The sequence below is a fragment of the Centropristis striata genome, chromosome 20, assembly GCF_030273125.1.
Source record: "Centropristis striata isolate RG_2023a ecotype Rhode Island chromosome 20, C.striata_1.0, whole genome shotgun sequence".
Lineage (NCBI taxonomy): Eukaryota > Metazoa > Chordata > Actinopteri > Perciformes > Serranidae > Centropristis > Centropristis striata.
In genome coordinates, this window is record NC_081536.1 from 24347490 (window position 1) to 24368194 (window position 20705).

Here is a 20705-nt window from a genome sequence, read left to right on the forward strand (position 1 = left end):
TTGTGTTTTCATAAAATACAAACACTTTTTGCAAAGTCTTTATTACAACAATGAAATAAAAGTAAGTCAATTGTGCAGGTACATGTAAAAAATGTGTTGCATCTTTAGCAGGCGAGGAAGGCCATCCCACTCCTCCAATAAGCACCCTGAGAAAGAAAGGGAGATTTGTTTTAAAATACTGCCTGCCATTCCAAATTCAGTGTGTGGTTTTGAATTATTCTATAACATGAGTATCGCATTGGGATAAACTTGAAAACGCTCAAAGCCGTTCTTTAAATATGGAATATAATAGTGTGTCTGTGCCAATGTATGAATGTAACTCAATCAATGTAATTAACAGTGTTTTGTGTATGTGTACATACTGTGTGTCTGTAGTTGTATCTTCTAATAGCCTCTCTGATGTGACATGGCTGGATGGCCCCACTGGGAGGTTCGACTGTAGCCGGACAGCTCTGAAATAAAAACTATTAATACAACATAGCACACCAAGGTCATGTCTCCAGTATAGTTTCAGTGATTGTTAGATTATAACAGTCATAGTTTAGTATGTCATTAAAATTTTAAAAAAAATAAGTCATAGTATAGCATGTCATTCAAAATGTCAAGAAAAAAAGTCAGAGTATAGTATGTCATTTAAAATTCTTGAAAAATGTCATATAGTATGTAGTTCAAAATGTTGGAAAAAGTCATATAAAGTATGTCATCCAAATTTCATGAAAAAAAGTCACGGTGTAGTATGTCATCCAAATTTCATGAAAATGTCATAGTATAGTTACAGTATGCCATTTAAAATGTAAAAATGTTTTATAGTATATAGTTCAATAGTATGTGATGAAATTTGACTGGTTCTGTATGTAGGCTTTATACATACCGATCAGAAGGTTTTGGACCAAACATACCTTTTTCCGTTTCCTCTGTCTCGCTCGGCCGTCCAGACTGCCATTACCCTGTGGGAGGGGCTTTGAGGAGTGGGAGGAGCCTGGGGTAGAAGGGGGAGTGGCTTCAGGAGAGTCTGGATCCTTCTTTACCTGGAAAGACAGAGGGCAGACTGTGGTACTCTGAATATAATAACTGAATATGACATGACCACATTTGTGTGTGTGTGTGTGTGTGTACCTCAGTGTGTGTGTTGTAGTGGATGTAGTTGGCAGAGATCACATGACCAATGGGATTTGATTTGGCCGCCATTTCTTGCTTTACCAACAGAGACAAGTCCACAATCTGAAGAATGACAGAGATTTTAAAACACTGGGAATTTTTAATTTACACATGGATAAAGAAAACAACAGGATATGTGTGACATCATGACATCACCTTACCTGGGCTACAGTCTCATAGGCCAGGTATGACAGGATCTCCATAGAGATGCTGTTTGGTTTCAGCTCTAAACTGCTGCAGTCCAGCCAGTCCCGAAACTTTGACGCCTTCTTAGCTACAAACACAATTGGTCAATTCATAAATTAATTAATGGACAGCACCATTTTGATAATGGATTTATATAGTTTTGAGTCAATTTGCAAGTAAAAAATACAAACGTTTGTTAGTTCCAGCTTTTTAAATGTGTTCCTTTTCTCTATTGTATACAGATTATAGGAAACTGAATATTTTTGTATTTTGGATTCAATGTGAAGATGTTCCAAGACATGTTAATGGTCTTTTTTTCCTACAATTTCAGACTTTTTATAAACTAAATAATAAATTAATCAAGAAATAATTCTGAATAAACCTGTAGCTTTGAAAAAAGGCTGAATGTTTTGTTATTAAGGGCATTTTTCACTCCTCCCTTATTATTATCACCCAGTTGTTTTATTTTTTTCAAAAACATATGTATCTTTTCTATAACTATTAATATTCCCCTTACACACACACAATACAAATCAACATACCATATTTAACAGATTTACACGAATTAAAGTATCTAGATTGTTAATATATAATGGTAATTATTGTATTATTATAATTAGGAAATATTATGACTATTTATTTGCTGTTGGCTTGTTATGTTATATATAGCTATATGTTTTATAATAGAATAAAGTTTGATAAATGTTATCAAGTTCTGTTTGTCACATTATTTACTTTCTTTTCTTTCTGCGTGCCTGTAAAATCACTACTGTCGCTTTGGTGTCAATAAAAAAAAGTAAAGCTTGAGATGGTTTTAATTTAATTGATCGGCAACAAAAACTAACCTTAACTGTGATTAAAATTACGTATTAATAAAATATGGTAATCTAAAATTCTAGTCAGTTATGAGAGGGCGAAGGCTGGCTAAACAAATACAGTATATAACTTGAGTTTTAACAACTTCCTAAACTACAGTAGGATTATTAGAGATAGTTAATTCCTTGATTATAATCTTACCAAAGCTGAGCTGTCTGCTCTCACAGAACTCAGAGTACTGAGTCTGGTCCATGTTTCGAGTCTGCCGCTCCAAACGCTGAAGACACACAGACACATAAACAATAATTATCATGATCATCCTCATTATTAATCTTGAAAAATGTCAAATGTGTTGTTCTCCACAGTCAAATCACTGAACACATTAGGATGACCCCTGACCTCCATGCGCTCCTGTTTGACGGGGTCCACCTCACGCTCAGCCAATGACAGGAGCTCTCCAGTCTGATCCATCCACACCAGGAAGTCCTGGGCCAATCGCTGTCGCCGCTGGTTACCACCAGGAACACCACCAGGAGCACCTGAAACACACTGAAAGTAATTAGTTGACGTTTCACAGCAAAAGTAGGATGTTCTTCCAATAAAACACTATCAACAACATTTCATTTTGTAATTACACTTTCATCAATCAATGTTATTGATTACTGTGTGTGTGTGTGTGTGTGTGTGTGTGTGTGTGTGTGTGTGTGTGTGTGTGTGTGTGTGTGTGTGTGTGTGTGTGCGCGCGCACATACTTGTTTCCTGTGGAGGTTCTTCGTCCTCAAGAGACTTGAGTATTTTGGATTTATAATCTCTGAACTGGAGATATTTTAATAACCTTGCCACCTTCCTCTGATGAAGAGACATGAAGGGACAACATACAGAAAGTACAGAAGTGAAAAAGAATCAATATGAGGAGAATATTTTATGTTGAGGAGAATGCAATAATGAACAGAATAGCTATATTAACCCTCTGGAGTCACCAAAAGCGCCAAAGCATGACTTCTTCACGACATCCAGACATAAAAACAAAACAGCGTCCAGCCCTACCATGAATTTACCTTGTAACACCATGAGGCCAGTTTTAGTTTGATGATGATATACCAAGTAAAACTGGAAACAAGGTCAAATATATTTTGTATAAAAATATAGAACTGGATGTAACCCTCTTATACGTTATATTTGCAACCTGTGTTCACATTTGCAACATTTCAAATTCTTCATTGAGCATGAAAGTGTTTTGGAAGTCACATTTTATGTTGTTCTTTCTTTGTTTCTTTTGGGTTCAAACTGTCTAAGCAGAATGGACAAATAGCCCAAGACTCCATAGAGTTAATAGTTGATTTCAAAGCTGCAAGCCAAAATATTTTGAGGTAATCAGGGATTTTCCTTAATAAAAAATGCTTCATGATAATAATTTTTGTGTCTTTCATATTGATTTTGTGTGTGTGTTTTGTGTCTCGTATACCTTGTCCCTCCTCATCAGGAACAGGACGTCCTCAGCTGAAATGACCCTTGACCCACGAAGAGTCGCCCCTTCACAGGCCTGATGCAGCTGATAAAGAAAACACACGAAAATCCCAAAAAGCATTAGGTACACTAATTTCCTTTTAATTAAAAAGGTTCAGAATTGAAAGGATAATCAGGCTGTTTAGAGCGTAACTTACTGCTTACATGCTTCTGACATTCACCTTCTTAAATGAAAATTGTCCAATAATAAACAGCCTGCACTCATTTTTTTCTCATCAGTTATAAACAGAAATACGTAGAGAAATCTTGTTGAAAGTTTGGATTCTAGTCTTTCAATTTATTCTTCCACTGAAGTCTGTCTAGTGAGTAGAAGTAGAGTTCAGTAGAGTCTCAACATGATGAGAAATGTTGTGTTATGAGAATAAATGAAATGTATGAATACATTTCATATATAAATATATATATATATATATATTATATATAATAATAATAAATGCTCATCTTATTTTATTACCACGCAGGTGTAAAGTAACAAAGTACCATAGTAATGAGCTGTGTGTGCACAATGTCCTCTACCAGAGCTGCAGTCTCGTGCAGAGGCCTGCGAGCATCTCCCAGAGCAAACCTGAAACACACAAACACAAAATAATAATCAATGTTCAATCAATGTTGTCGAGCTGAGCAGAGTTTAAAGTTTTTGAACAACAATTAAAGTATAAATATATTACGATTTCAACTGTCACTGCTTATTCTAACTTCTCAGTTCTTTTCTTCCACTTTTCAACCAAGTTGCACTATTTGTTTCTGCAACAAAAATGTGTAATGTGCAATTAATAACAACAAAATAAATGTTTACTAGTATATTTATTCGCACTTATTGATACTAAATATTATACACAGTTTAATCTAAATACAAAAATGACTCCTATAAACAGCAATAAACTGTGCAATTATTCATGATATTTGAGGGAGACAAACCAATAAAAACGGCGTTGTCCAGATAAATAAATAGCTCGCAAATATATATGCATGAACATGTTCATCCATTTGTCTACCTTTCTCACACACAAACACACACACACACACACACACACTGACCACAATTTGGTCAAACCTCAATTTGCATCCAGAGAAGCCACTTCCATGATGGCAGTCGAACACAAACCGACATCCTGAAGCTCGTTCCTTCTCTCGTTCCTGCTCTTTCCCTCAAACACCAGACAGCCCCCACTGTGGTCTCTTCAACTCCCCCCTCCTCTTATCTGTGCTGTGATTGGCTGTTTGCAGCTGTCAGTCACACAGGTGAGCCTGGCTTTGGTTTGGGGTTGCGGGCAGGTTGGCCTAAGATTCAGAGGGTGGCTTCAGGCTGAGCGTTGGTTTTAGGTTTTGGGGTTTAGTTTGGTTTCAGCCTCTCTGACCACCAACACTATCTCTCCGCAGCCCACACACACACAACACAAGGTGAGTACCCCCAAACACACACACACTAATGAGAAGTCCCATCACGTATGTGACTTCTTTTGGAAAACCCACAGAATGATCTTGTTAGCGACAGAAAAGGAATTCTGTATGTTTCTATCTTTGTATGGATAAAATAAATGTTGAAATCACAACACTTAATATAGTGCACTTTGGAAATCAAAATTTTTTTGTAATCTTAATGTTTCAGTAACATTTAGAAAAGTTGTGTAATCTGCTTTATCCTTTTTTATTGTGTGTTTTAATTGTCTACTCACATATATTTTTGTCTGGTGTATTCCATCAATTAGTCCTCACTTTTTGGTGAGAAAAGTATTAACTAGACATTGTCATGTTGTGAACTGAAAGTTTTTCAATGATCCTAAATGTGTGATGTTTAGTGAGATTTCTTTAACACACTTGTGAGCCATTTCTATATAAATGCACGTGCCTTTTCCGGTTTGTTTAGTTTGCAGTAACTTTGGCAAATAAACAAGCAATAGCTTTTTTATTGGGGACAACATACATTAATCTAACTTTAAGCAAATGTAAAGGTATGTAGTTAGTTTAAAGGCTGGTTATTATTGGCAGTCACTAGACATTCTCTCTGTCGTTTGTTGAACAGGTTTTTTATAATGGCTTCAAACAGTCTGTTCAGCAGCAGCAGCCCGATGCTGTACTGGGGTGAGTCTCATTGTGTGTGTGTGTGTGTGTGTGTGTGTGTGTGTGTCTTACATCATGCTCTGTAGCTCTGGGATGAAACTTGTCCGGGAAGCTGGACGGTCTTTCGAACTGGAGGCTGCGGAGCCCGCCATGGGACTACTCATAGCCACAGCCACCTGATGGCATGAACAAAACAAAGAAATAAAGCTGCATTCAAATAGAAAATATAAATTAACTGAGGAAGCATTTTAGATCAACATTACGGCGAATATCCAGAGTAATTTCTGTAAATATAAGCAGATAGCATTTGTTGTAGAACAGTAGGTCAAATTTTTCTCCCAGCAGCATAATAAAATTGCTGAACATACAAATAAATAATGATACTTGGTATAACAAATATTTGCTGTCTAATACAGCAATTAAACAATAACTCTTTTATTGTGAAGGTTATGTTTAAGGTGCTTTTAAAGTGATGCTTATTTACCTGATTGGTAATTTTTGCAGGATGTACTCTTAAATTTTATTGTATTTTTCTGTGAAAAGCATTATTTATTTAAGACTTAAATAAGTGTAACTAATATGTTGACAGCTGAAAGTAGACTTAATGAATCAAAATGCTTAAAAAAGACTTTTGTAATGAAATATATCCCAAATGAACAACTATTTCAACCCATTAAAACTAATAATATCTCGAAAATGTTTTGACTCAGTTGTAGATTAATTAGGTACACAGAGCTAAATGTGATGCAGTCTAATACAACAATGCCTCAATAAATAACCCTTTTATGATGTAATAATGTTTAAACTGTGTTTATTCATCTGATTGGACATTTTGAAGGTTTTAATTTGTGTCGCTGTAGTTTTATTGTAATACAGAGCTAAAAAGATTTCAGTAATTAATTATATCACAAAATGTCACAGCAGCATCCCAATCAAACAATATTCAATGTTTGTTTATAATTTATTTTTTTTACTGGTTTAAATGAGTCTGTAATGTAAACTTTGGCATCGTTTAACCAAAACAAAACTCCTCAGCTCTGAAGTACAAAACAGAAGCTGAGCCAAGAGACTAAAATAACAACATAGCAGAACAGATTTGAGGTAATGTAGACAGTGAGTGTTGACACACATACATACAGAGAGGACAGGTGGTGTGACCGCAGTAACTTCCCGTCCGGCAGTGAAATCTGAATGATAATACAGCTCAGTTCCCTCCTATTCAAACACTGCGGTGAATAAAACACAATGCAGGGAAGAAGAAAAAGAAAGAGACGGACAGCAGGAGGAGGACAAGAAGACCAAATGACCGGAGAGACCGAGAGAAAGCAAGAAAAAGACCAACAATATATTTAAAATCGCACCAAAGATCAAGAAAACGTTGTTGTTGTTCCTGTTGACGCTTTTCGAGTTGTTTGATTTCGGCGCGGGTTAATGACGTCAATCGAAGGAGGAAGCGCGGAGGTTTGGTAGTTGTAGTTTTATACACTTTTGGCCTGAAATCTCCCTCCAACGTCTTGTTTGGTTGTGTGAGAGGTGAAATAAGGCAGAAAGCACACCGTAACTATGTAATTTGTGAAAAACACTGGCTTTGGCCCCTATAATAAGTGGTCAATAAGAGAAACAATATTTTGCCTACTAATAATAATAATTTGCCTTGATTAGCCAGAAGAATGCCAGCATCAATATCTTTATTAAGATTTTTTAATAAAGATGTTTAATTAAGACTTTTTTAAACGTTTTTTATTCATGCTATGACACATTTTATTTATATCTGTTCAAACGTTGATAACAATCTGTTTAACTATCAAGTAGTGTTATTTTATAATTATTTACTCATTTACATTTTGTTTTTATATTGCTGTAATTGTTTGTTTTCCTGGTTTAACAAAGTAAAGCACTTTCTGACTTTGTTTAGAAGAGTGCTGAATACTACTTTTTTATTGTTGTTATTGTTATTATAAAGTACTAGTACAGTGCCTGTATGAAGTATGTATTCGTACATTACATGCCACAACATTTGCAACTCCATAAAACACTTACTTTTCATAAGGTACGCAAACCATCCAGCACATACACATTGAACATTGGTATTCGCTGGAAACTTTTCGAATATTATTGGAAAATCAAACCTTGTAGCGCACTTTCAATCAGGTAGGCTAAATAGACTTACAGATGAGACGAATCAGGCGTGGAAATCCAGAGTGAATTGGGTTACTGACCAGGTGTAGGCCTATCACACAATAGGGTGGAGCTCCCCTAAAAAGCCTCCGATCGTAAACAGTGCAAAATGGTAAATAATGATATTTTTGAAAAAATTAATTGAAAAATCTTCAAAATCGAGGATGCACACCTTTGTGCCAGCGAGATATGCCCTAGACATACACACACACACACACACACACACACACACACTTCTTGCTTTATAGATAGATCTTGATATAATTGTAACCAATGTAAATTATTTTAAAAAATCCATATACACTTCTGTCTTATAAAAATAAAAATAAAAATAAAAAAAAGATCACCAAGATCACTGCAACACATGGTTCACACAACAACTTAAACTTTACAGGCAAGCCAGTGCAGGAAAGTATTTTTGTGTGATATGGAGACTTCAAACCACAGCGAGGGAAAATACTTCACCATTCATTTCTGATTCAAAAGAAACTTTGATGTATTTTTGTTCAGGACAAAACATGGAATCAGTAAGCCACTGGGAACTGTGAGGAATCTGCAGCTGGCTTGAAACACCTATATAAAAAGCAGGCTATGTTGTACTGTAACGTAATACAGTTTTTGTCAACTACATGAATTTTATGTATAGAAAAAAATTATTAAGGACAAACAAAGCCAACATTTGAGTGCAAAGATCTCCCTGTTGCTCCCTCCCTCTCAGATCCTGTGGTGAAGCATCGGCCATCACCCACCAGCCGCCAACTGGACGACCAGGAGGTGAGGCCCCTCCACCAGCGCAGCACAGCGCCACCCAGAGGCCTGGTGCAGACTGATAGCCCCAACTTCCTCTGCAGCAGCCTGCCGCCGCACTGGAGGTGTAACAAGACCCTGCCAAGAGCTTTTACTGTGAGCTATCTATCTAATTATCTGTCTGTCTGTCTGTCTGTCTGTCTAGGTTGGCTTCAGTTCACATAATGTCGAAGGTCAAAGGTCATTTAATAAATTTGAGACATTTTGCCTTGAGTGTATCCTACCAGACAGGCAAGTTTTCTGAGACTCGGGTGAAGGCCTTGTCCTTTTTTATGTCCAGGTGGTTGCCCTGGGCAACGACGTGCCAGACGGCGTGGTGGTCACAGTGATGGCTGGCAATGACATCAACAGCAGCGCCGAGCTACGCAACGCCACAGCGACCATGAAGCAAGGCTACGCCCACTTTAATGATCTCCGCTTCATAGGCCGCAGCGGGAGAGGTAGATGGACAGATACACTAAACAACAGTTACAGTAATATATGTAATATTTAACATTCAAGGTGACACACAAGCAGTTGGAATAAGTCACATTGGAGGATCAACACATGACAATCCATATCTAGAATATTATCCTCACCTCCTCCTCATTCATTGATTTCCAGCTTTTTACATTTTAATTATCTTTCTCTTGCAGTAATTAGACATTTTCTTTATTTTGTCTCATCATCTTTGCTCCAGTATAATGGGTTTTGCCTTGTAAGTCAGATAATTAATTCTAAAGTTAGAAGAATAAACAGAAAGAAGCCTGAAAGAAGACAGGGATACATTTTCTATTCAAGCAGTGGCCAATCAAGGACTACCCGTCTGTTTATGACCCAAAACCCAAAATTTATCTCAGAGGGCTTTACAGTCATTCTTTGCAACATATGACTATATTGTAGTGGCTAAGTCATTAAAAAGCCAACATGTTTTCATCATAGTTGAGCATACAGAGCATCCTTTTTTTTCCCATATGGCAACCTCTATTCCTAGATTTCAACATCCCTGAGACAAAATTGATATTTGACTTTAAAGAGCCCGTTTTCAATCACCGTAACATGTCATCCATTGTAACTTTGTTGCTGTTGTTGTCTTAAATTATTTTTAAAACCTGTAAAACTCTCCTATACAGGCTCAAATTGTAAATGCGTTTGTTTTTTTCAGGCAAGAGTTTCACACTTTCCATCAACGTGCTCACCTCGCCGCCTCAGATCGCCACCGTGCACAGAGCCATAAAAGTCACAGTGGATGGACAGAGACTACCGAGACGTCAGTACAAACCGGAGAAAAATAACGTGATGGTGTAATCCAAAGCTTTCAGTTTGAAATAGCTTCTTCTGTGTCTCTTTGCTGACAGGACAGAGGCAGAAGGAGGTGAAGTCAGGAGTGTTCAGGTCACCGATCAGCAGCACAGCATCGTCAGGTCAGTGTATATTTAGTTTAAAATCCTGCCTTATCATGTTTACTAATGTAACTTTAAATATGACCTATGATGAATATATGTGTATATATATATATATATATATATATATATATATATATATATATATCAATCAGACTTTATTTGTATAGCACTTTTCATACAAGCGACATGCAACACAAAGCGCTTTACATAAAAAAGAAAGGAGAAAATAATGATAATAAAAAGATAACAAAACATAGAAACAAACACCCTCCGCCCATTCACAACCCTCCACCTTCATCCCACCCATCCTATTAAAAACAAAGCACAAACTGAGGAACTGAGGAAGCGCCATCTCAACATGGAGCAGTGAGGAAACACTGGAGGCAGGTTAGAAATAAATTAGATAAAGGACAAAGTAAGATAAAATAAAATAAGATAAAAAGATATGTATAATAGTAATAAAAAATAAAAAAGTAAAAGTCAGTAATGACAATGGAAAGTATATATATATATATATATATATATATATATATATATATAAAATAAAATAAAATAAAATAAAATAAATATAATAAAATAAAAAGCTAGATAAAAAAGATAAAACAATAAATAAATAATTAAGATAACTAGAGCATGATAATATATATAGAGAGAGATAGACTAATAAATAGTAGCAAATAAATAAATAAATAAAAGAGAAGATGTAATAACACTAAGATGCATGAGCAGAAAAATCTCTAAAAATGGTTCAGGTAAAAGCCAAGTTAAAAAGATAAGTCTTAAGTTTGCTCTTAAAAATATGAACAGTCTCTGATGCCCTCAGGTCTTCAGGAAGGCTGTTCCACAAACGTGGACCACAGTGAGAAAACGACGCCTCACCGTGGGTTTTAGTTCTAATAACACTTTTGGTACTATTAAAAGGCCACTTTCAGAAGACCTGAGGGTCCTCGAGGGTTCATAGGATAAAAGTAAATCAGATAAATAGGCTGGACTAAGACCATTTAGAGATTTATAAACCAGTAAAAGAATCTTAAAATCTAATCTGAAACGCACAGGTAGCCAATGCAGAGACTTTAAAATAGGTGTAATATGAGATCTTTTTCTGGTCTTTGTCAACAGACGAGCAGCTGAATTTTGTAATAACTGTAATCGATCTAATTTTTTGTTAGGTAGACCAGAAAGTAGAGCATTACAATAGTCAATTCTACAGGTAATAAAAGCATGCATCAATGTCTCTGTATTGGCTTGAGAGAGAAACGGTCGTACTTTGCCAATGTTCTTAAGATGATAAAAGGCCGTTTTAGTAATATTTTAATATGGGGCTCAAAGCTAAGATCACAATCGATGATAACTCCCAGGTTTTTAACTTGTTGAGAAGGGTGAAAATTCAGTGTTTGGAGTTTCATGGTTAGTTTCTCTCTCTGTGCTTCAGTACCGATAATTAAAACTTCGGTTTTGTCCTGTTTTCTCTGCCATCCATTGTTTTATGTCTAAAATACAGTTAAAAAGACCATCAATTGGCCCTGAGTCATCAGGAGGCGCGGCAATGTAGAGCTGTGTGTCATCAGCATAGCTATGGAAATTAATGCTGTGTCTCCTGATGACATCCAAGTGGCAGCATGTTAAGGTTAAAAAGAGTTGGTCCTCAAATTGAGCCTTGGGGAACACTACAATTAATTTTAAAACTACTGGATGAACAGTCACCTATACTTACAAAAAATTCTCTGTCATTCAGGTAAGATTTGACCCAGTTAAAAACAGTACCAGAGATGCCAAACAAATTATTTAATCTATTTAAAAGAATTGAATGATCAACTGTATCGAAGGCTGCAGTTTAATCGAGTAACACTAAGATGCTGGGTTTTTTCAAGTCCATATTGCATCTGAGATCATTTACGACCTTTATTAGAGCTGTCTCAGTGCTATGATTGGCCCTAAAACCAGATTGGAACTTTTCAAAAATGTCGTTTGAGTTGATAAAATCATTTAGCTGATTAAAAACAAGCTTCTCTAAAATTTTGCTTGAAAATGGCAAGTTTGACACTGGTCTGTAATTACTAATAACTGAGGAATCTAGATTGTTTCTCTTCAGCAGACGCAGAGGCAAGTCGGAAAGACACCCGTCTGAAGAGAATAATTGACAATTGTGAGCAACTGTTCTTCTAAAATACTAAAAACATTTTTAAAAAAGGCCGTGGGAATGTGATCTAAAATGTACGTTGAGGTTTTTAACTGGGATACAACCTTACCAAGCATTTCAGCATCAACCAGGACAAAGTTCTCCAGTGTTTCCTCATATAAAAGCAAAGGATCTTGGGAGTTTTTATTCAAAGACTGAAACTTACCTAGATCCAACCTAATTGTATCTATTTTGTTTGTGAAGTGGACTGCAAATTCTTCACAGCTGATGTTTGTATAGGCAAGGTGCTCGGATTCATAAAAACAGGACTGGTTAAAAAAGGAATTTGGGGTTATTGTTGTTGGATATCAATTTTGAAAAGTGTGCTTGTCTTGCGTGTTTAATTTCCCTGTTATAGATTGACAATTGTTCACGTAATATTTCATAGTTTATCATAAGTTTGTTCTTTCTCCGATTTCTTTCTGCTTTGCGGCAGTTTCTCTTTAGTTGTTTAATTCTCTCATTTTTCCATGGAGGTATTGGTTTGGAGTTTACCTTTCTTAATCTTAGGGGAGCCACCTTGTCCATTGCAAGCCTTAGTTTACTGTTAAAACTTTCTACAATAAAATCACAGGATGAAGGTAAAATATCTGCTGTGGTTTTGCTTAAAAAATTTGCAGCCACTTCAGAGTTAAGATGGCGCTTCCTCACAGTTTGCTCTGTAAAGTCCTGCTGAATAAAACCAGTGATAGTAAAAAAGACACAGAAATGGTCAGATATCCTGACATCGACAACAGAGGTCACACTTGCAGATAGTCCATAAGTTATGACAAGATCTAAAGTGTGACCTCTGTTGTGAGTTGGCTGGTTAATGTGTTGGTTAAAATTCATACAATGCAGCATGTTCATAAAATCCAACGCAAAAGAGTCTGATTGAATGTCCAAATGTAGATTAAAATCGCCTAAAACAAGAATACGGTCGTATTTGGTGTGGATGATTGATAAAAGTTCTGAAAAATCTGACACAAATGACGAGCAACGTTTGGGTGGCCTGTAAACTGTCATGCATAATATTGGAGGGTTGCTAAAAAAGATGGAATTATATTCAAAAGTTGTTTAGTTACCAAATGTTATGTCTTTATGAGAAAATGATTGTGGCAAAATAGATGCTGTATCACCACCTCTTCTGTTTTTCCTGTATGAATATGTAAAGTTGTAGCAGGGTGGAGATGCTTAAATGAGATTTGCTGGTCCATCAGTGCTAAGCCATGTCTCAGTAAAAAAAACATACAATCAATTCCATTATCTAAAATAAGGTCATTAATTAAAAACGTCTTGTTTAAAAGAGATCTAAAATTTAAAAGTGCCATGTTCGGAGATACGGGTGGAGTGGCTGTAGGTGATGGGGTAGTGGATGGTGGTTTATGTGTGTACAGAGATATGAGATTGTGAAAGTTTACACCATGAGTGGGTTAGTGATTTTGCCTGGTAGTGATTATGACCGGGATCGATGTGTAGGGGGAGCTAGTCGTGGAGAGTGTACCTGATTCAAGAGGGGTCAGTCAGTCACGTGAGTAAGTATGTGTTGATTCAAGCTGGTCCACGGCAGGTTGATTGGTCTTGTGATGCAGGATGGTGTGTGAAATGTTTGAAGACAGCAGGCGTGCTGCTCGAATGTTGAGATGAATCCCATCGTGCCTAAAAGAGTCACGGCGCTCCCATAAAAGATTAAAATTGTCGATAAAAACAGCACCATGCTCCTGACAAGCGGTGGAGAGCCAGGTGTGGAGGCTCAGTAGCCTGGAGAAACGGCCCATCCCACGGCCAAGCAAGGGGACCGGTCCGGAGATGAAGGTCCGCACTTGTGCTTCCTTTAAAATGTTCAGGAGCTGGATAAAATCATGTTTTAAAATTTCCGACTGCTGCCGCGGTATATCAACAACCATGGTGTTCACCAATGGATGAGCTTCTAGCACATTGCGGATCTTGCTCAAGATGTCGATGACGGTGGCGCCGGGGAAACAGAGAGTTTTGCTGGACTTTGTTTTGATGGTTCTGATAATGGAGTCCCCGATGATGATCGTCGTGGGGCCAGAAGGAGGACCAGTGCTTCTGACAGGAGGAATCCCAGGGCTCGCTTCGGACCGAGAGTCTCTGGCGATGAGTCCAGCTGAGCCTGACCCAGTAGAAGCCCTGCAGGATGGCGGAGACACCCGGGGTCTGGGAACCGGGTGGATGAATGAACCAGCGGTGTGGAGGCCTGGATGTGGAGTGAACACCAGGGCAGCTGCCTTACGGAGGGTGGCAGGTCGGGCAGCCGGTCTGGAGCCAGCTGGGTTGGCACGGTTGCGTCTCAGGCTGCAGTGTGGGGATCCCGTGAGTGGAGGAAACTCTCGGTCATCCAGCACAGAGAGCTTGTTGTGGAGGCAGAGGTCTGGAGCCGGTGGAGAGGGCACACGACCCCCATTTCCCTGATGAGAAGGGTGAAGGGAGACTCTTTTTTTGTTGCCGACCACAACCCAAGGCTGATGCGCCGCTGTCTGCGACGGAGTAGAGCAGACCGGGGCGTTTGGTTTAGCCCCGAGCTGAAGCCACGAGTCCTCCGGGAAGATGTCTGGAGCAGGAACCGGAGGAGCCTTAGCCGGTGGAGTGGAGGCTGTGGCATCTACGTGGTAGGGAGCAGTGGTGGCCAGCTCCCCAGGACTGTAGCCACGGGTGTGCCAGAGGCAGCTGGCACACCCCAAAAAATTGCCGTCAGATTATGCGTTGCGACACCTGGGCAGGTGTGCACCCATCAGGAGTGATTCTGATTTGCGCTCCTTGTGGATTATCCTTGACAGACAGCTGGTCGAACTGAACAACCGTTTTCAGAGTGACTCTTATGGAATAATGAAGGCTGCTGCCTCCCTGCTGCCTGCGTCTGACGCAATTTGCCAGCTGGACGCATTGCGCGCGCCGTGCAGACATTATGGACTTCGTTTGGAGGCATCTGAACTCACTGTGTTTGGGCAACTCATCAGGCGTAAAGTTGACGGGGGACATCAGTTCTCGTCCCTTATTGAAGTCTTGGATTCATGTGACAAAGACGTTTTTCCCAACATGAACTGTTTACTGCGTATTCTGTTGTCACTGCCTATCACAACTTGCTCTGTTGAGTGCCTGTTTTCGTTTGTGAACAGGAATAAATCCACCAGCAGAGCTACAATGCTCACAGAGAGACTTGACAGCATTTCGTTGCTCGTGTTTGAAAAAGAGCGTGCGGAGAAACTGGACTCCGATGAAATAATAAATACGTTCAAGGCTCAATGAGAGCTGCGCAGTGCGCAATATCGTTGTGTCCTTTACTCTGCTGCTAAGCCCAATGTGTTCAGATGGTTAAATAGTGTTTTTGATCACACGTAATGTGGATACGTTATGGCTCCGTGCATGAGTACGTGCATGAATGTTACATTTCACTATGTTCATCTCATTGGGCACGCAATATCTGTGTTTGTGTTGTGTTTTTGCGGTGGGCTTTTTCTATTATTTTGTTATCCTGGGCTTACACCAAACAATTTCCCCAGTCCCAGACTAAAATCTGAAAGTCTTTAGTAAATCTAGGAGTTTTACTGGAGTCACGGCAATCCCGTCATCTCCATCGTTAAGTTTAAGGTAGTAATCTGCTCTGTTTCATATCAGTCTTTTCCTAGTCTTGGGTTTGGATCATTTGAAACGTGTTTGATATGATCGCAAGTCTCAGTGATGTAACACAATCAACAACCAATATATGAGCGAGGAAAAGGTCCCTGGTTCCAGACTGGCCAGTAAAGCCACTTCCACAGGAAAAAGTAACATCACAATAATGATAGTAAGCTCAGTCCTAAATACAACTAGGCCTGCAAGCAGGACTGAACGGGACCGAGCAGAGTGGAGCCATCGGAGGAGGCCACCAGCGTGGCGCTATGACTGTGTGTTAATAACGCCCACATAGTGTGACTGTCAGTAAAGATTTGAATAACTTTTCATCCCTTCCATCCCCACTTTTCAAGTCCTTGTGATGGTACTGACCAACTTTAAAGTCAATCAGGTTAAATCTGTAGGAGGAGTTCATTAAAATATGAAATGTGGTCATTTAATGAAAGGGGGCGTGGATATAGCATAAGGGGTGGGGCTTTATGAATTATTATGATTTAGAAGTGTTAAGGGCTGGACTCTGATGAAGCATGAGAAGTTTGGAGCAGATCGGACAAAGAATGGAGAAGTTATAACGATCTTGTGTTTTATGGCGAGATGCCATATTTTGGCGCCATAGTGTGACTGTCTGTAAAGATTTGAATAACTTTTGATCCCAAAGGCCTTGTGATGGTACTGACCAACTTTGAAGTGAATCAGGTTAAATCTGTAGGAGGAGTTCATTAAAATATGAAATGTGGTCATTTAATGAAAGGGGGCGTGGATATAGAATAAGGGGCGGGGCTTGATGAAAGATGGTTATTTAGAAGTGTTAAGGCCTGGACTCTGATGAAGCATGAGAAGTTTGGAGCAGATGGGACAAAGTCTGTAAAAGTTATAAAGATCTGTTGTTTTATGGCGAGACGCCATATTTTGCCGCCATGCCACGCCCACATAGTGTGACCGGCAGTAAAGCTTTAAGTTTTTGTTTTTTTCAACACAAACCACTGCACACACTAGAGCAGCTGGAGCCAAAACCTGCTTCTCCTCCATTTAGACAATTTTTACTTAGATCATGATAAGGGGAAAACATGCATGGTAGGTAAAAAAAAATGCTAAAAGAATCTAGTTGTAGTCTTGAAAATAGTTACCCTGAAAGATTGACAGTCTTTGTAGAATCTCAGTGTGAGACTAGGCTGTGACTAAAAACTCTAAACACTTGTCTTTAGATGTGAGCAGGTGTGAGCTGATAGTCTTCCAGGAGTCTTTTCCAAATCTTCTGGTGTATAGGTAGCATTATCGATTTATTTGAGAGCACGTCACAAGTGAATGTTTGTGGAGGCTCTGTTGAAAATAAATTTGGCACACCCAGTATTGCTGGTGCACACCCAATGTCTTTTTTCTGGCTACGCCAGTGATATATATCTATATATATATATATATATATATATATATATATATATATATATATATATATATAGTGGGGCGGATTAGCTCAATATTTTACAACAATCGTTCACTTTGTGATAAAAGCATGAAATTTGGTAGATGTGTTGGTGAATATGTTTCGAACAAATCTGGATATTGGGCCACCTCAAAAGCGCCCCCTAGTGGCCGTGGCAGGCATTTGTTATACAAATAAATCAATGATGAATAAAAACTGCCCTTTTAATAATACAAACTGGTGATGAATTGTATATTGTTGGAAAGCCTGATTAGTCACCTTTACAACGAGGTACAGCTTGTAAGAATCGTGCATTCATGGAATGAGCAACGGGGCTAAACGTGTGGGTAGCACCCCCCAAAAATGTGCATCCCCTGTGTAGTGGGGCGGATTAGCTGAAAAATCGTTCATTTTGTGATAAAAGCATCAAATTTGGTACACTCATTGCTGAATACATGTTTAATGAATCTGGATATTAGGCCATCGCAAAAAAAATTCTGATGGCTGTGGCGGCCATTTTTAAAAATGGCCATTTAAAAGCGTCCATTTTTAAAAATGGCCACCGGTGGTTACTGGCGAGGAATGCTTTGCCTACCCTACAGCTGCTGTTTCATGTTTTCAGCACCACAAAATTTTAGAATAATTTAGAGACATGTTAAAGTGACAAAAGCTTTATTACAGTCTAATAGAAAAAAACATTAACTTTGTATAACATTTTATTAGGACTTGATATTCCCATTCACAGGCTACGGCCTCCTCTTTGGCTTGTATTCTTTTGTTGCTCCTTAAAAAGAAAAAATAATTTTCAATATTGTATGACCTGCAACAATAAAAACAAAACACATTTAGACAGAGAAAAAAATCATACATTTTAAAAATTCTACTAGGGTTACTTGTAGCAGGTTACTCCTTCTGGCAAAATCCTTGTACTGAGGTGTGTGACTTAGTCAGGCGACTTAGCCAAATAAAGGGGACACGCCGGACAAGAGCACCACATTTTTTCCACATACTCTCTATCATTATAGGTTTCAATTTTTAGTAGGAGCCACTTCATCAAGATTGCGGTGATGGCAGCCATATAAAGTCTATGAGAAATGCTATATCTTCCAAGCCACTTAGAAGGTCAATCTTGGTGTCAAAATATACATTTTCTGGGTCCAGGAATCATTTAAAGCTATTGAGAATATCACTAGATGATTATTTGATCAAATACATATGTTCATTTTCACTCAGACTGGGCAACTCGCTTCAAGTTGCAGCAGGGTATCCTGAGTTGAAACTGTTTGGAATTAATGTTCACCGGAGAGTGTGGATTAGCTGCCATGTACACTGCTCAAAATAATCAAGGGTACGCTTTCATCTCATGTCAGATCTTGATCAACAAATTATTTACAGTGAGTCATCCAGTGATATTTTCAATAGCTTTAAATGATTCTTTGACCCAGAAAATGTATATTTTGACACCAAGATTGACCTTCTAAGTGGCTTGGAAGATATATTGGTTCTCATAGACTTATGGCTTATGGCTGCCATCTCCTATCTGCAATCTTGATGAAGTGGCTCCTACCAAAAGTTGAAACCTTTGGTGATAGAGAGCATGTGGAAAAATTTTGGTGCTTTTGTCCGGCGTGTCCCTTTCTTCTCAAATCTGGTCCTAAGCCGCCTGACTAATTGTGATGGAGTTATAAAATACATTTTAAAAAAAAGAAAAAAAGAACCACATGGGCAAAGGAGACATTACATATAGTGTGTGTGTGCCTGTGTGTGTGTGTGTGTGTGTGTGCAGAGAGGGATGTCCACATTCCACAGGACATAATTTAACAGTGTCTTATTAAGCTTTCACACCCAACAGCCACTGATACATGTTCCAAGCTAACTAGCTAGCTTAAGTACCTATTTTTGCTATCTTGCTAATTTACTTTTCCGCCAAGGCCCATGATGATTGTTTTTCTCTTTAGCCTTTATGATGTTCATAGCATATTTTATTCATAATTATAACAGGTGAAATAAAATATTTAGACATACCTTGATGGACAGTCCACTGCACTGCTTGTCCCAGGAAGCAAATGCTAGCTAGCTCATTTGCTAGCTAGCTCGATGGCTAGCCTGATTGTGGTGGGGCAGGAAAAATAACTGAAAGAGTGTCTAACTGGATTTTTGTTAATTTAATATGTGTATTTACATTTTTTAATTTACGTTTGTGTATTTAGTTTAAATTTTTTAAATATTTTAAGAAATAATTTAAATATTTTTTGTAATTTTAACGAAGAAAATGACTGCTATGGCCACTAGGGGGCGAATTTGCGATGGCCTAATATACAGATTTGTTTGAAACATATCCACCAACACATCCACCAAATTGTGTGCTTCTATCACAAAATAAACAATTCTTGTGATTTATTGAGCTAATCCGCCCCACAGGGGATGCACATTTTTGGGGGGTGCTACCCACACGTTTAGCCCCGTTGCTCATTCCATGAATGCACGATCCTTACAAGCTGTACCTCGTTGTAAAGGTGACTAATCAGGCTTTCCAACAATATACAATTCATCATCAGTTGGTATTATTAAAAGGGCAGTTTTTATTCATCATTGATTTATTTGTATAACAAATGCCTGCCACGGCCACTAGGGGGCGCTTTTGAGGTGGCCCAATATCCAGATTTGTTCGGAACATATTCACCAACACATCTACCAAATTTCATGCTTTTATCACAAAGTGAACGATTGTTCAGCTAATCCGCCCCACTAATATATATTTGTTACTGGCATATGTTAACATAAACAATTTGGAAGATCTAGGTTTAGGTTGGCCTGCTGTATTATTTATAGTTTCTCCTCAGATTGTAGATCCTTCTCCTCCTCTCTGTGGGCCAATGAGCCGTCCTTCCTTCAGGTGACTTCTCTGGCCTCCTCCTTCACTCCAAGTCCCAGAATGCACCACCTGCCTCCTTTCTCCTACTCCAACCAGCCCACACCCTACAGCTCCTACATGTCTTCTCCTGCTCTTCCTCCTCCCCCACCGATGAGTCACAGTGGTCCGTTCCAGCCGGCCAACTTCTACTACGGACCGAACCATTCGCTCCAAACCACGGGGGAGGACCGCAATGTGGTCACAGCTCTGTCCAACTATATAGAAGGGGCGTGTCTTTCTTTAAGAGGGGAGGAGCCTGTCTGGAGGCCTTATTGATCGTCTTTAAAAAAAGAATATTGTTGTTTTTTTTCTGTTGCAGTGAATTTGCTGTTCTTATTTTTTGTATTTTTATGAAAATATTGTATTTAATTGTTTCTGATTATTATTTATTTATCCTTTAATAATATACATGCACTAAAACAATACATTATTAATGTAATGAATGTCGCAGTTTTCTGC

The 20705-nt window shown here is 38.4% G+C and overlaps 2 protein-coding genes across 7 annotated transcripts; one reads left to right on the forward strand and one right to left on the reverse strand.

Moving 5' to 3' along the window:
* Window positions 1-23: 23 nt before the first annotated feature.
* supt3h (SPT3 homolog, SAGA and STAGA complex component) lies at window positions 24-7195 on the reverse strand. Of its 6 annotated transcripts, none has more exons than XM_059359060.1 (13): window positions 7110-7157; window positions 6882-6935; window positions 5821-5924; window positions 4168-4252; window positions 3626-3712; window positions 2913-3009; window positions 2560-2699; window positions 2362-2437; window positions 1320-1432; window positions 1117-1221; window positions 900-1028; window positions 363-464; window positions 24-146 (listed from the first exon to the last, which is right to left on the reverse strand). In XM_059359060.1, exons 3-13 carry the CDS (start codon window positions 5910-5912, stop codon window positions 105-107), a joined length of 1068 nt encoding a protein of 355 aa, XP_059215043.1. In that variant the 5' UTR covers window positions 5913-5924; window positions 6882-6935; window positions 7110-7157; the 3' UTR covers window positions 24-104. The 6 variants fall into 6 exon arrangements, with proteins under 6 accessions (XP_059215043.1, XP_059215042.1, XP_059215044.1 ...); XM_059359059.1 differs by having other exon boundaries at window positions 6886-6935; window positions 7110-7155; XM_059359061.1 differs by lacking the exon at window positions 6882-6935 and having other exon boundaries at window positions 7110-7195.
* On the forward strand, window positions 5721-20667 carry LOC131993255 (runt-related transcription factor 3-like). Its single transcript, XM_059359068.1, has 6 exons — window positions 5721-5769; window positions 8645-8829; window positions 9014-9173; window positions 9878-9982; window positions 10071-10136; window positions 20176-20667. The coding sequence occupies exons 1-6, from the start codon at window positions 5721-5723 to the stop codon at window positions 20520-20522; spliced, it is 912 nt and encodes a 303-aa protein (XP_059215051.1). The 3' UTR covers window positions 20523-20667.
* The last annotated feature ends 38 nt before the right edge of the window (window positions 20668-20705 follow it).

Bases quoted from the DNA above. Each gene is read 5' to 3' on its own strand.
- LOC131993255 (XM_059359068.1), top strand. From the start codon at position 5,721: ATGGCTTCAAACAGTCTGTTCAGCAGCAGCAGCCCGATGCTGTACTGG. The intron at 8,830-9,013 runs GTGAGCTATCTA...TTTTATGTCCAG, and splicing joins CCCTGCCAAGAGCTTTTACT to GTGGTTGCCCTGGGCAACGA. The intron at 10,137-20,175 runs GTCAGTGTATAT...GTTTCTCCTCAG, and splicing joins CAGCAGCACAGCATCGTCAG to ATTGTAGATCCTTCTCCTCC.
- supt3h (XM_059359061.1), bottom strand. From the start codon at position 5,912: ATGAGTAGTCCCATGGCGGGCTCCGCAGCCTCCAGTTCGAAAGACCGT. The intron at 2,700-2,912 runs GTATGTGCGCGC...AGTGTGTTTCAG, and splicing joins AGAACCTCCACAGGAAACAA to GTGCTCCTGGTGGTGTTCCT. The intron at 1,222-1,319 runs GTAAGGTGATGT...GTCATTCTTCAG, and splicing joins CCTATGAGACTGTAGCCCAG to ATTGTGGACTTGTCTCTGTT.